The following is a 16466-nucleotide window of genomic DNA, read 5'->3' on the forward strand; positions in this document are numbered from 1 at the left end:
ATGTGCTCTTATTTAGATGTGCAGCTTGTTTTCCATCTCCATTTATAACTCTTCCTGTGCCATTAACCCAAAATCTAGGTAGATCACATCTTTGTATTTGACTTTCAGACTTCCCCTGCACGCAGTTTCTTTTTCATCTGAAGCAATAACTCCTGGAACCTTTCTCAGCTGCTTCTGTGAATTCTCTGCCGTCCCTACCATCGGTCCCCTCCTCCTGTCACTGATTTATTTAAAACAGCATCACAAGGACTTGAATGTAGTAGACGTTCATTTATATCTCAGAGTAACGCATCACAGCTTTAAGTGCATTGTAATTGCTAACACAGGTAAACAATGCAGTAGCTAAACTTGTAACTATTAACTATTTTAAGTGTTGTAGCTTTAACTCTAAAGAAAACCACCATCAGCGTCTGCAGCTCTTTTTACCAGTACCATTCAGCATTAACACTAATACACCACTGTAGATATTGCAATATTAACACATTTATTGGTGTTTTATATTGTACAATATGAACATTTGAACAAATATTCTCAGTCTATTTGAACTTCTTATGTTTATGTACATGTTTTATACTTATGTGTTCTTTTATTATTGTTTTAGTGCAAATTTTAACTTTCAATTCTTATTTTTATTGAAATATTTGTATTATTTTTAAATTGAATTTATCCTTTATTGCATTTTTATAATGTTTACTTCTTACGTGTTTATATATTTCATTAAATATTTGTATTCTATAAAGTTTTAGTGCACATTTTATCTTTAAGTTCTCATGTTTGTATAAAAATTGTTAGTCTATTTAATTATCTTTTTATTGAAATTCTTTTACAGTAACGTCTTTTGTTTATTATGTTCATTTTTTTAACCCATTTTGTTTATCTATCCTCTTTTAATTCTCATGTCTTGTAACCGAAGGATCCTGATTCTGATCCACAATCCTTTAAGATGAGCTTCAAACTGTTTCCGTTTTTGGAGCTCATGTTGTTTTGTTTGTCCTGCAGGTGTGTGACAGTGAGTGGCATCATCTTTCACTCAGCGTCCAGTTCCCCTCGGTGACCCTGTATGTCGATGGCGTGACCTTCGACCCCGCCCTCATCCACGACAACGGAGCCATCCCCAACCCTGCCCCCCGCCAGAGGATGCTCATCGGCGCCTGCTGGGGTAACTCACTTTATGTATGCTCAGCGAATGCACCACATGTATCTCATTCGGCTGTCTGATGGATCCTGACAGAAATGTACGCGGGCAGAGAGCACATTTTTCTTTTGTGCATAAATGCTACGAGCAGCAGTTGTGCTTTTCCTCTCCTGCATTCGTCTGTCAGAGAAATGTCAGTCAGAGAAATGTCAGTCAGAGATAGCAGGCTGCCATTTCTGGCACGTGCACCGGCAACTCACAAACCCTCGTCTGGTGTCTTTAGAGAATCTGCCGAGACATTTCACCTCGCGCCATCCACTCCCTCATTTCCCTCTGTTATAATTGAGTTGATGCGTTTTGTCTTCAGAGGCTATTAATACGACTGACTTATCAATTATTCAGGGCAGCAGAACAACACAGACAGCTATCAGCCACTTGCACTCCAATCGCTGGTAAAAAATGGGAAACTCTCGCTGCCAATTAGCACTGAAACACACACACACACACACACGGTCACAGTGTTACACCCTCTTCCACAGTGGTAGTCGTTCTGCTGCCTGCGTTTCAGCAGCTGCTGCTACATAATGAGGAGATGGTGCATTTCTGAATATCATCTACAATTCTCCTGCTTGCATTTTCCCGCTTGTGCCTCCTCAAGTTGTTTATTCATTTATACAATTTTCATCCCCCCTGCAACCCCTTCCTCCCTCTTTCTTGACATACTTTACTTCATATCAATAACACAATAAACAGTTTTGTAATCTGTGATGCAGAACGAGAACATGAACTATAATACATCCTTTCATTCTCCCTGCGACCACCTTTCTCTCACTTTCTTGGCTCACTTAGCAGAGTTTAAAACACTTAAAATGAGATCCTCGACGTGCCAGATCAATCCCATAATTAACAGTAATGTAATGTGTAATGCTAAATGCATCTGCAGAGTGATTACATTTACCATAAACCTGCCGTGCAGAACTTTTATATCTTTTGAGAGTAGCAACAAAAACAAGTTTTGATGCGTGCTCATGACGTATGCCTGCACCCTCCTCATGTTAGTTATTTACTTTAACTCTCCCTGCAACCTCCTTCTTCTCACTTTCTTTTCATACTTTAATGCAATTGAATGGTTGAAATGAGCTCCTCCCTGAGCCAATCAATAACATAACGAACAACAATGTAATATGAAAATGAGAAACTGTTCCCAGGAGACGTTTTTCTGCAGGAGAACTATATTTGATATCTTTTGAGAGTCATAACAAACTGTTTATGCATGCTCATGATGTATGCCTGCATTCCTCCTTATGTTATTTATTTATTTTAGATAAGATAAGATAAGATAAGGCTTTACTTATCCCGAAGGAAATTGTTGTGCCAGAGTTACAAAAATACAATAAACACAGCAGCATAATAATGAAAGTGCACACTTTCAATCTGCCTGATCCATCTTTCTCTGCGCACTTTACAAAGTTTAAACTGAATCAAAATGAGCTCCTGGTGCTGGATAATTAACAACAATGTAATCTGTAATGATGAATCACTCCCAGGAGGTAAGGCACATTTATTTATAAAGCACCAACACAAGGCAATTCAAAATGCTTTACAAAGATGAAACATTAAGCGCATTAAGAAATACAGAAACACTTCATGAAATGGCATTTAAAAACAGTCATTAAACCGCAAAGATATTAAAATCAACATAAAAGAAGCTAACATAAAATGCATGGATAAAAGTTACACTGCAGTGTAGACCTGCAGGTTTGTGGGAGTTTGTTCCAGATATTTGGAGCACAATAAATGATCGCTGCTTCTCCATGTTCAGTTCTGACTCTGGGGAAAGAAAGCGGACCCGTCCCAGAGGACCTGAGAGTTCTGGATTGGTTCATAGTTTAGCAAGAGATCAGACATTTATTTCGAGCCAGCCATTTATCTGCAGATCAATTTACCGTACAACCGGCAGTGCAGAACAATTATATCTTTCAGAGTCGTAACAAAAAACTGTTAATGCACGCTCATGACGAACGCCTGCATCCCTTTCATTCTCCCTAAACCTTCCTCTCACTTTCTTTACAAGCTTAACTCCATTTATGCAGTTAAAACCAACTCCTCTACCAGCCACATCACAAAACAAGATGTACAATACTGTAACATTCAATGATAAACAGTCAAAGTATCTTTCCTTTTTTTGTATATGTTCATCCAAGAAGACACGATGCACATTAAGTAACATGAGCACTGGTGTCCATTATGTAAATGTGCAAGATTTAGCCGTAAACGCTAATGTTGATGCCATTAAAAGACAACGTTCAAGACCAAAAACACATGAGCACAACTAAAAGCACATTAGTACAAACCTATAAAACAATCAGCACAGTGTCTCTTTTCTAATTCCCCTCTGTTCTGGTTTTCCCCGCAGAGCCCGAGGAGAAGCAGAAGGAGATTCTGAACAACACCATCCCCGAGGGGAAAGACTCCGGTGAGCTGCTCTGCTGTCAACACATTCTGCTGTGTCATTGTTAGTGTGTTACTCAAGTGCATATTAACATATAAAGGAGGTGTTACAATGTGTGTTGTCTCTGGTCTTCAGTGAAGTATGTGGGTGGATACCACGGCCTCCTTTCGGGGGTGACGGTGCGCCCCGGCAGCGTGGAGCCTCACAGTGTGGTGGAGTGTCTCTACGCTTGCAGGGAGGGCCTCGACTTCGGGGACCTGGAGACTCTGGGCTCCGGCATGAAGGTGAAGACCCAGAGAATAAAGACCGCCATGTTATAGAGACAGGAGGCTTAAAGAGGACCTCCCTTTCCTGTAGTGGGTTAGCTAGGTTTTTGTGCATGTAAATGGTCTGCAAGGCCTAAAATCCCAAAGTGTATCTGTTGGCTAGCGGTCCAACACACTGTACGTAATAGGCTAAGGGGCGGGACATCTCGAAGCCAGCTAACCAATCAGAGCAGACTGGGCTCTGGTTTCAGACAGAGGGTGAAAAGAGGTGCTGCAGCACAGGCAGTATGAGAAACATAAAGAGCTTTTGTTCATACCTTTATTGACATTTCTTAAACTTTGTAAAACTGATTGATATCCATTTCAGAGTCTAGCCGATTTTACCACATGCCTCATTTAGCTGAAATTCCAATTGTTCTTTTTAAAGTAACACATTATAACATATGCAAACCATTTCTGCAACTAGCTCTACAGTCACGTTAATTTATTTTCAACTCGAGACAGTTTTGCCAGAGGGGAAGTCAGAATCTAACTCACCTTAAATCCATCTCAGTTAGATTCTGATCTGTCCTCTCCTCCTGTGCACACATACCTCTGCTCTCACAATAGCAGTTTATGGGTTAAAGATGAATGAATATGTTCAACATAAACACAAATGTTCAAGTCTAGACAAGAGGAATATTTACAGTAAGCAAAATCCTCTCTCAATCTTATTGACTTGAAAAAGTTCCATTCTTATCTTTTAATTGCCACACAAATTGAGGGTTTGTTGCCAGATGTGCTTCTGACCTCCTCTAGTGGTGGTACAACATACATAGATTTGTTCAATGTGTTTAAAAAGGGTCAAAAAGTGACAAATCTTGCTGATAAAATCCTGTTTTTGCTCTGATATCTCCTCGAAAGACCCGGCATTGGATTTAATTCAAGACGTTTACTCCATGGATCCTCTTTGTAAAGTGTCCAGTTGTTGTCTTTAGTACTCGGAAACATGATGTCCTCTTCGGTAAATAAATAGGAATATGGATTTAAAGCGTCTGTCTTTGCCGTGCAGGTCCATGTGAACCCCAGCCAGTCGGTGCTGGTTCTGGAGGGAGACGACATCGAGAGCTTTAACCGCGCCGTGCAGCAGGTCACCTACAGGAACTCTCTGCGCTTCGCCACGCCCGGAGTCCGACCCCTGAAACTGACCACCTCCCTCAGGTACACACACACGCACACACACACACACACACACACACACACACACACACACACACACACACACACACACACACACACACACACACACACACACACACACACACGCAAGTACATTTACTCAAGTATTACCCATATTGTAAGTACAACTTTGTGGTGTTTGTAATTTAACTGAGTATTTTCTCTTGTATCTCTGCATTTTCAGACTAAATGCACACACACACACACACACACACACACACACACACACACACACACACACACACACACACACACACACACACACACACACACACACACACACAGACACACACACACACACAGTCAGTCAGGAAGTAAAGCCAGAAATTAAACAAGGCAAGAATATTTAACCAAAAAATACAGGAAACGATTAGAAAAAGACAAGAAAATAATAAGTAAGCAACCAACAAAAACAACTTAAAACAACAACAACAACAACAACAACAACAACACAACCATCAACAAGAAAGAACAGCTAAAACAGAAGCAAACACACACACTAATATATATAATAAACGACCTGTCTATTATGGGAAAAGAAAGTGAAAGGTGAGCTATAGTCTCTACAAAACCTCACTGCCTGAGGCAAATGGACCGATGTGCATTTGTCTATCAACATGCTTTATTGAAATGCAACATTTTTATTTATTATATTACTTCTTAAGTCTTCATGACATGCTTGTTAAAGGGTGACCATATTGAGTTTAACATGAAATCGGTCACAAAGAGTGAAACAGCAGCACTAGAAGACTGAATAACAGAAAGCATGGCACAACATTCAAAGACAACTTGGGGTAAATAACCATACTAATGGAAAGTCATTCGGAGTCAAACTGAAGCATTACACAAAGCAAAGACACACAAATGTAAATAATCACTCTCAATCTGTGAACATCACAAATAATATGATGTGAAATTAAAGGATGTGTGACTCAGCTCTCTCCTCTGACATTGAACTCATCAAACCTGGACCTTGGCTCGGCTGTGATAAGACTGCTGAGGCACGGAGGAGATAATTATAGAGACAATACGTCAAAGGGAAAGATAACACAAAACATCTTATCTATTTGTTCATTCAAGTTACTCTAACAGCGTAAACCGTAAATAGTTCTGCCTGATTTGAACTGTGGCTTTTGTATTTTAAGAGTTACTTTTATCTTTTCACAGATTAATTTGGGCAATTTTGCTTTATTAAATATCCTCAAATGTATTTATACGGTATATTTCATACCCGAAGGCAACTTAAAGGTCTCCTATCATGCTATATTTGAACAATGTATTGTAGGGCAATGTCTATACAAAACTTGTCTGTGAAGAGTTTTGCTCAAAATACCAAACAGATCCCCCATTGTAGCATGCCTCACACCCCTCTATTTCAGCCCTGTTCCTGAAGTGCTGATTCTGTGACTGTCGCTTTAAATTTGAGCAGACCTGAAGCTGGCCACGCCCCTTTGGAGCTGAAGCTGGCCACGCCCCTTTGGAGCGTCACGATCTCTCTGTCTGAGGAGAGAAGTTTCTAACGCAGAAACTCAGCTAAACGCTGCCGTGATTAAACTCCATAATATGTTCCAAACCACATCCAGCATTATTTCTGAAACACTTCTCAGTCTTCACCACCGAGACATTATATGTAATATACGACTCTAAGTTCCTCCTGCAGACATCCTGCACAGAGACACAGAGGTGCTGCGGAGGGGATTCAGCTTGCGACTGTATATGGGGGACGATAGGTTGGGACGTTGCCAGGAGTTCAATGTAAAGCCAGCCCACATTTCCGATATGACGTCATATCCGAAGCAAATCTGGATCAGCTCGTTTGTACCCCCGTTTTTAGAGATGTGGGTAAGGAGGAAAAGAGAGAGGGTTGTATTTTCTGACACTTTGTGAGTCTCCTTACACACCGGGGACACATATTTATGTATGAAAGACAGCAAAAAGTGCATTTTGCATAATAGGGGACTTTTAAAGTGTCTTACTGATCAAGCAGGGAAAGTGCAAGATGAAAAACAATAATAACTAGCCAACAAACATCTAAAGTTAAAGAAAACCTTTAAATGTTTCCCCTTTAGGTCAATAAAAACAGCCGTTATATTTGTCATCCTCATGTTACTCATGTATTTTGACCTAAAATGTACAAAATGTGTTTAAATATGATTAAGAATGAAGCTGCAGAGATACCCCGGCCTTCAAATTGTATTGGATGGACTTCCTAAAATGTTTTCCAAATCCTCATTATAGCTTTCATTGATAATGTCAAAGATGTTTCAATAATATAAATCCCTTTAATGTTGTGAATAATTTCCCAATTGCGATATCAGTCAAAAGAATCGCATTTCGTTCTTGTTCCCAAAAAATGCAGTTTTTGTCAGTATTCTTGAACATTTTTCAAGGTATATTTGATCATGTTTCTATCCTAAAAGTGGTCAAAATGTCAGATTTACATTAGAAAAATGCACAGCCAAACCAAAAATGCATCCCTAATGATCATTTTAAATACATGATACATTAATATGGTCCAAAGCGTTTAAAACAATGATCATTCTCCCCAGAAATGTGAATAATATAATTGCAATTTCAGTCAAAATAATTGCAATACGGATTTTTTTTTCCTGAAAACTTGTTGAGGAATATTTCGTCCTGAAAATTAAATGAAAATTTGTTTAAAAAAATCTGATTGACATTAAAATATTGCACAACCAAACACAACATTTTCCATGATGATCATTTTAAAACTATTCAAAGATGCTTGTTCAATTTGGGTGAATAACAATGAGTTATAAAATACCTCCTGGCCGTTTTCTCTGCAAACTAAAACACTTTTCCAGGAATATGCTATCATTATTCCATCTGAAAAGAGCTTCACATTTTCAGATTTCCATTAATATATTGCAAACAAACACTGCGTCCCTAACGCTGCAGAAGACATCTCTCCGAATCACCTGGCCGTGAAAATAAAGCGCGCACACACTCTGTTTCCGGGTCAGTGATCATCCATGCTTAACAACACAGAACTGGCTCTCTGGCTTTAGCACTCACTTTTAGCTGATGAAATATTAATGTGCCTCGGGAAGTACAGTCCGCTGCATACACTGCGTGATATACTGTGTATTTGTACGTAAACTCCCTTCCTGCAGACACATAAGATCTCATCAAACTCTCTGTGCAGATGTTCTTAGTGCTCCTGTTTTCGTCGTGTGTTTTATAAGATTAAAATCACTCCCAGGCCACAAGCCAGCGCTGCATTCAAGGTCACGGCGAGATTTCTGCACTTAGTTTCTGCTCAAGGGTGGCAGAGTTGTTGTTTTTTTACTCCAGCGTGTTTTATTGCGTGTGTGAAGATTAGACTGATTTGAGGCCAGGAGTTACCCAGATGGCTGAACAGTAGGCCCTTCTGGAGGGGCCGGTGGAAGCAGCTGCTCACTCTGATAGTGGAACTGTTACACACACACACACACATACACACACACTCTCTGCCTAATCCCCTTTTCGAATGTAATGCTGAATTATAGTGCATATGAATAAATATATGTAAGCGGCCTGACATCACGCTGATTTGCTCCCCTTTTCTGGGAGGAAAATTGAATTTGTAACAGCGGAGCTACTGTGGTTTGAATTTAGCCATTTTTAAATCCACAGTTAATAGTCATGGGGAAATTAGAGAACAAGATTAAGAATAAAATTGCTCGGGTTTTCAACATTTTGCTCCATCGTCATGCTGCCAACTTTCCTAACATTAACTCGACCAAAACGTTTACCAATTTACAGATTTTTTGGGGGGGGGGTTTCCCTTTCCTGTAGTGGTATATACATTTTAGTGCATGTGAATGGTCTGCAAAGGCTAAAATCCCTGTGTTCGCACCAGAGGGAGTTTCTCTCACACACACTCCTCCCCCCTGCCTAAAACACCTCCATTAAACTACTTTGTATACTTCAGTAACATAGCAACATCACTATGTAACACTTATGCCTCGATTAGCTAGATCTCCAACACATTGTTTTCTGATAGGCTAAGGGGCGGGACAGCTCTAAGTGGTTGACCAATCACAACAGAGTGAGTGAGCTGTTATACCAGAACAGAATTAGAAATGTAGAATACTTTGTGTATACTATAATTATGTATAGATACGTGGATATTTGGAATACACAGATGTTACGCTGAGCAGTGTATGACTGCTGTGTTTGGAATTTTGTTGAAATGTTGACCTGATGATGGCGCCACTGAAGGGCAGCTGTGTACGTTTTACACATCAAAGTGTGTTTGCAAGGTCTTTGGGGTGCTTATGTGAGAAAAACACCGCGTAAAGCCTTATGTGGCTCCAGAGGGAGTCTGATAAATATCCTCCAGTGCTGTCTCGTTTGGGGATGAAGAAAGAGAAAGATCTGCGGGTGTGGATTAAGAAATCAGTGAGATGCTGCCCGCTCCTCTTCTCTGTTTAATGCTAGCGGCTCGTGGCTACATTTGCTGATACTTCTCAGAAACTCAGACAAAGTACAGGGTGTTTGAGATGCATTGTGGGTAATGTAGTTCACATAGGTTTTCCTTTTTTTACAAGCAGAATAAGTGTTTGGAATAAAACTACAATATTTCTGTGATTTAGATTTCTTTTGTTAATGTTAACTTCAAGGTGGGTTTGGAGGGTAATTCAGGGGTTACCAAATATATTAGAGTTTTGCTGTCGTTTACAAAATACCATGGCAATCCATACAGACTATGTGCAGATGTTTCAGTCTGGATCTAAGTGGTGGACAATCTGAAAAAAGGACATTTCCCTCCATAAAGCCACATCGCTTCCTTTCTCTCTCTGACAACACACGCTTCTTTCCTCTCTACCAGATGTTTCAATGAGGAGAGCTGCCTGTCCCTGAAGCAGCTGGAGGGATACCTGGTGGTCCTGCAGCCCGACGCCCCTCAGATCTCTCTGTCCGGGGTCGGCCCTCACCTGGCCCGCCCTGCCCCTGAGTTTGAGGGGCCCCGCGGGGTCCCTCTGTTCCCCGAGCTGAGGATCGTCTGCTCCCTGTCTCACGCCGTCAACACGGCTGCACAGGGGATGGAGGGTGGAGGTGAGGAACATATTATATAGATACATAAATAGTTTAAGAGACCCTCCTTGGTTTATCTAAGTGTTTTAATGTTTCTGTTTCAGCGCTGATGTCCGACGCCGTGGCTCACACTCTGGACGGCTGTGAGGTGCAGCCTCTGGGGGAGGAGCTGAACCCAGAGAGGGAGGAGCTGCTGGTGGACATGGACGTGGTGCGAGAGAGAGGGCTGGAAATCATCAACACTACGGCTTATATTGCCATCACAGGTAGCGTGCATGAACACATTCTGCTCATGTTGTGTTTCAAAACGTATTTTGTCTGTTTTTTCCGAAACCAGAGCACAGTCTACTCCCATTGGTTAGCTGGCAGGCTGTTCAACCATAGAACACAACTCATATTTCTGTGTTACTTATAATAATATTTGTTTACTTGACAATCCATGTTTATGCTAAGCCCCCAGGTGCCAGTACCATGTACACATATTAAGAATTTGAAATACTTTTCTGCATAAATCATCGTAACACATTGATTTAGAAAATATATTTTTAGGACATTCAAAACTTCTACTCTTTATTCTTTGAAATACAATATAATAGATTCCCAATGACCTAAAAACTAAGAGCAATCCATCTGATAAAGTCACCCCCAGTTGTCAATAAGTATCTGCAGACTGCGTTCCTCTCCTCCTCCTCCTCCTCCTCCTCCTCCTCCTCCTCCTCCTCTCAGTATTGACTCTTTCTGTCCTCCTGTTGTTGTGCGCTGCCTTCAGGTGCTGAATCCATCTCCGTGTACGAAGACGTCCTCCGTTCGGTCCACTACCGCCTGGCTAAAGGCTCGGCCCGCTTCGAGAGGCGGTTCCGCCTGTCCTGCTCCGAGATGAATGGCAGATACACCAGTAATGAGTTGACTCTGGAGGTAAGAATCAAATACAGAAACACCTCCAGCTGACAACAAGAGAGATGTCCGTTAGATATGAGCATGGAAGTCTTGACCTTTGGGAGCAGAATTTATGTCAGAATAAGAATACTTCATTGTGTTTCGTGATAGTTGTTTTTTTTTGAATAAATTAAATTAAATATTTAAATAAACTATATAAAAATTAGAACTTCAAGTAAGGATGTGCAATAAAAAGATAAAATAAAATAAAATAGAATAAAGTTAAATACATAGGAGCAATATAAACATAAGAAGTTAGAGTGAAATGTCCAATAAATATAAATACAATTAAAAAAAGAAGATATTTATACAAATATAGGAAGTTAAATATCCAATACAATGTTAAATACAAAAATAATTAAAACATTTATAAACTTAACAATTAAAGTAAAAATGTGCAATAAAAAGCTAAATTAAAACAGAAGTGTTTATTTAAACATAAGAAGTTCAAGTAAAATATACAATAAAAGATCAAATGAAATAAATACAATACAAATATTATTAAAATAAACCTTTTATATAAACATAATTAATGTCCAATTAAAAAATAAACATTGAAGTAAAATGATGCACATTGTACTTCACTATATGAGGTGTATTTTACAGTATATACAGTTCTGTGTTAGAATCACAAGATATTCATGTTAATGTGCCAAGTTTAAGATGGTGACAATTGAACCAGAGCCACACATATGATGTTCTGTCTCCCAGGTGAACTTCCTCCACTCTCTGGACAGTCTGTACCACCCGTCCCACCTGCTGGCCTCCCAGCAGCAGTTCCACCCGTTGCACCACGCCGGAGAGTTGAGCGGACACACCCTGCCCAACCCTCACCGCAACTCAGGTGACACTTCCCTCACATCAGCTCTTCCTGCACCTTTGCAGAACAGATGTCACAACGTGCTTCAATATAGCAGACAAAAGAAAGATGAAGAATGCAGTCAGAATAAAAAAGTCAAGGTTTGGGGCGAATAACTCAATGCTGCAGCGTCCACAGTTTAGGTACCAGCTGCAGACCTGTGTTGCTCATTTCCCATTACTTCTTGTCTCAAAAATGCCCAAATAATCATAAAAAATAATAATGGATAAAGTAATAAATACATTAGTAAAAAAAGAGTTAACAAAACCAAACAACGATCTATTTCGTTGTCCGTCCACAAAACATTTTCCCACTATTTGGCAGGCACAGTTTTTGCCTTAGGAGGCTGAAACTGGAGGTCAAGTGATTTTGAGGTTATGTGTGTGTGAATGCATGCGCGCTCCTGATCACAGTTGCACATTTGCGTGCGTGTGGGTAACTTGAGACAAAGTCCTAAATAGTGTCACACTATTCCATGGATCAATAGGTTGCGCAATACACCCAATTATGCTGCAATGCGCACTGGGAAACAAAAGACTATAAGCATTGAACAATTTGGGATTAAAAATACTTTAAGAAAAATTGATGAGCTGATACTTGAATGCAAACAAAACTTCAGCTTAACTCCAAGGGGCCACTTCAGGTCCAAAGGGAGAGCTCTTCAAGGTTTAGGAGCCGTAGCCTCAAAGACACCATTATCAGGAGTGAGGTTAAACCAACAAACCCCTAATCAATACATCCCAGAAACCAACTGGGGATAACGGGCTGCAGCAGAACTCAGGTATCAGACCATGCAGAGCTCTGAAAGTAATCACAAGACATGGAGCCGGTGTGGGGAACAGTGGGCTGTGTAACCCATAACTGTGTGAAGGTCTGCTGCACCTCTGCCAATAGGGCAGGATCTGCAGCTACAGCACAAAGGAGTGTTTTATATAATTGCCCACACAGTCTAACACCCAGGCAAATGTAAGGTCTGAAAATGAGCCTTTACGGAGATGGTTGGTTTGGAAAGTTGTGCCATTTCCAATTAATTTCCAATAGTTTCATACCCAGAGTAGGTAGGGGGCATCTAATGAACTCATAGGCATTCAGTGATTTGGTCTAGAAAATGTTTGAACTTTGCCTGGAGAAGAAGAGCAACAGTATGTACACATATGAAGCAACATTAGGTATAATTTAAAGGACATAGTATGTGATTTAAAGGACTTTCATGCCTGTGGACTTTGAAATGTGTCAAAGCATGTCACAGATATAGATTTTCTTTATTAAAGGGCTTTGTGATTACTCAAATATGAGTTAATTTGCCTTCGTTGTCATGGATTATAACACTTGTGTTTTTGACTGAGTATATATGATATTAAGGTAGTATTTGTAAGAAAGTATAACCACTTTCACCACATTTACAGATTAAATCTGGTAAATATAGTCCATTTAAATCTATTTTTCTGTCACAGTGGTGCCGGGAGCAGCCACCGTCATCATCATGGTGTGTGTGGGTTTCCTGGTTGTCATGGTGATCCTGGGAGTGTTTCGGATTCGTTCCATCCATCGCCGTGATGAGGGAGCCAGGGACGGGGCTAAGGAGGGCGGCAACCAATGGGACGACTCCGCCCTCACCATCATCGTCAACCCAATGGAGGTAAGCAACAGAAACGCTATCGATGTGATATTGATTTTAGCTTTTGGTTTAGATGTTACAATTTGTGGTCTATTTATGTACTTTATTATAGATGTTTCATTGGAACAGCAACCTTTTAATCCATTTGAAATGTACAGTATAGCATATTTAGCACTGACGTAACGGCTGGTATTATGTTGACATCATGATGTGAAACTATAAAAAACCTCCTTGATTTTGGATACTGTCTTCTCTTAGTTTTAAAGGCTGCTTCACAGTGATGCTGAAATGTGTATCAACTTAATAAATAAATGACCTTGCCTGTTTTCCTCCACATCGCTCTTCCCGCAGTCCTACGACTCTCGTATGGGCATCTCTGCCGACACGGAAGGGGAGGGGGAGGAGGAAGAGGAGGCAGCGGAGTCACCTGAAGACGGCAGCGACGACCAGCGAATCATCAAGAAGGAAGGGAGGGACGCCCGCCGCTACTGAGCCACACTGGGCTCTGCACCAGTTCTCATGGAAACCACAAACCGGCTCACACACTTCAACACTTTTAAAAATCAACGACTGCTGACACTAGTATAAGGAATGTATGCTTACAAACACGACGCACAACACAGTCACTGTAATGCTCTTGACGCTCAACGCCATACGTGACCTATAGCCAACAACGGGCAGTTGTTCTCCACCTAAATGTTCAATGGCACAATGTATACATTTAATGTAAATTATCCGCCTGAGCAAAACCCCACCAAACTCGTCTGTGGTGCACCAGTTCTAAATCACACGGTGGTAATGTGTCTGTAAAGTGTAATACTGGTTGAATGAGACTACTTTTGTTTTAAAAAAAGAGAGATTGTATTTTATCTTTTGTTATTGAACACAGAGTGAAATCTTTACAAAGTGGAACAGGCCTTGAATAGATCCCGACATGTCTCTGACTCCCTTATTAGACTCGACTCGAGAAGTCTGTGCACAAGCTCTTTCCTCCCTCTTTGCATCCTCTCTCGACACATTCCTCGAGTGGAGACAGTGAGGTCAGACATCACAGTCACTCCAACTGACCCATAAAAACTTCAACGAAGCTTGCAGGTATTTTTCTTTTGGTGTTGTGACTACTTAGGCTCCTGACTACATTTTACGTTGGGCTGATGATAAGACGAGAGGATCTATCAACCACACACCCCACCCAAGTTATGCAATACCCAGATGCATTAAAGCCTCTCGGTGTTGAGTCAGGAGGAGCAGAGTTTTAGCTTGTGAAGACAGAACATCGTCATATACAGTAAACCCGTGACCTCTGACCCCTCTCACAGTGACCACTGGAATGTCTCTTAAATGACTCTCACTGCACTGTTTCACTCACTGCACACTGCTTCTACAATAAGACGTCACATGCAACAACACACACACACACCTACGTACACACACCTCATAATGCTACCCCTGCTGTTTCCAGAATGTCCGCTCAGCTTGGGCAGTTTTGATTGTATTGATTGTAATGAATTTTCTGTACATACGAGGATGAATATTGTGATATTATTGTTATTACTATTATTATTGCAGCCACTCTCTTTTTTTTTTGCACACTTTGAGAGGGAGCAGGTTTACTTTTTTCCATTCGAGTGATCACCTTTACAGCATCAGAAAACAGTGTGATAATAATACTAATAATAATAGTAGTAGTAGTGATAAGGATGAGAATCCCTGGCTTGATGAGTGTCTCTTAATTTGTGTGTAATATTGTTGTAATTTAAGAACTTGTCAATATCTGAATCACAGAAAAAGGAGGGCACATTGTTGTGATACTTAGATACGTCTCACTCATTTCACACTTTTTTCACATTTCAAAACTGAACCTTTAATTTATTTTCTATCTCACTCCATGAAATATATTTGGGTCAATGAATGTACAACTGTGTGCTTCTCCTCACCTATCCCCCCCCTCGGCCTCCCTGTCTCTCCCCCTCACCTTCCCGTCACTCTCCCTCTGTGTCTCTTGCTGTCTGTGTAACCTATCAATGTGCAGTGCTAAACCTGTCAGTAAATAAAGCCTGTCGTTTTTGAGTGTGATGTTAAGAAAGGAATAAACATTGCATTGATTAATAACTTATATTATTACTATGTTACTATTGGAACATGACCTGTAATTATTGATACAATGATGACATGGATTATGCTGACTAATTGTTATTGAGAACTGTCAGAAAACATTACGAAATTCATAATAAAAACACTATATGACGTCTCCATGAGAGAACCTTCTTGTTAAAGCAGGAACTGAAACAACGCATACAACAGTATTTTAAAAGTGAGGTAATATATTACAATAGCCTGTAATATTTTGATTGCTAGTACACATTGTGTTTTAGGTAAAACAAAAAAAATCAACATTCAAATTCAACATTTTATGGCGAAATGCATACCTCCATAATGTACTTAAGTACATTTACTCAGGTATTGTACTTAAGTAAGATTTTGGGGTAGTTTTGCTTGACTTATTTTATGCTTTATAGGTTTTACTCAACTAAATGTATCTGACAAAATCAGTTAATAGTTACTTTACAGATTTGATTAGTGGATATTAAAATATATATATATAAACTATAACATACGATTGTAGGTTAAGATATTCAGCAGTAGTTTAAGTTATTCAAATCATCTGTGATGAACACATTAATGCATCCATAATCATAATCCAGTCATTTATATGATTCTGAATTAAGCTACATAGCACAATAAGTACTTTTAATTTTGGTCCTTCAAGTACATTTTGAGGACTCTACTTTTGTACATTTTCAGTGCATGACTTTTACTTATAACTCAGTATTTTACACTGTAGTATTCTACTTTTACTGAAGTACATCAATCTGAGTACTTCTTCCATCACTGCTCAATGAGGTACTTTTGCACCTGGCAACTGGACTTCGATCTGCTGC

General features: G+C 40.0%; 1 protein-coding gene across 1 annotated transcript in view; it reads left to right on the forward strand.

Moving 5' to 3' along the window:
- The window catches only part of clstn3 (calsyntenin 3), a 32314-nt gene extending 16539 nt beyond the window's left edge, over positions 1 to 15775 (forward strand). Inside the window, 10 exon segments of the mRNA XM_063878273.1 lie at positions 1000 to 1159; positions 3552 to 3611; positions 3723 to 3871; positions 4905 to 5053; positions 9906 to 10132; positions 10216 to 10377; positions 10881 to 11026; positions 11759 to 11891; positions 13361 to 13545; positions 13876 to 15775. Coding sequence (XP_063734343.1) covers positions 1000 to 1159; positions 3552 to 3611; positions 3723 to 3871; positions 4905 to 5053; positions 9906 to 10132; positions 10216 to 10377; positions 10881 to 11026; positions 11759 to 11891; positions 13361 to 13545; positions 13876 to 14016 — 1512 coding nt within the window. The 3' untranslated portion in view covers positions 14017 to 15775.
- The last annotated feature ends 691 nt before the right edge of the window (positions 15776 to 16466 follow it).

This window comes from Eleginops maclovinus, chromosome 3, assembly GCF_036324505.1.
Source record: "Eleginops maclovinus isolate JMC-PN-2008 ecotype Puerto Natales chromosome 3, JC_Emac_rtc_rv5, whole genome shotgun sequence".
NCBI lineage: Eukaryota > Metazoa > Chordata > Actinopteri > Perciformes > Eleginopidae > Eleginops > Eleginops maclovinus.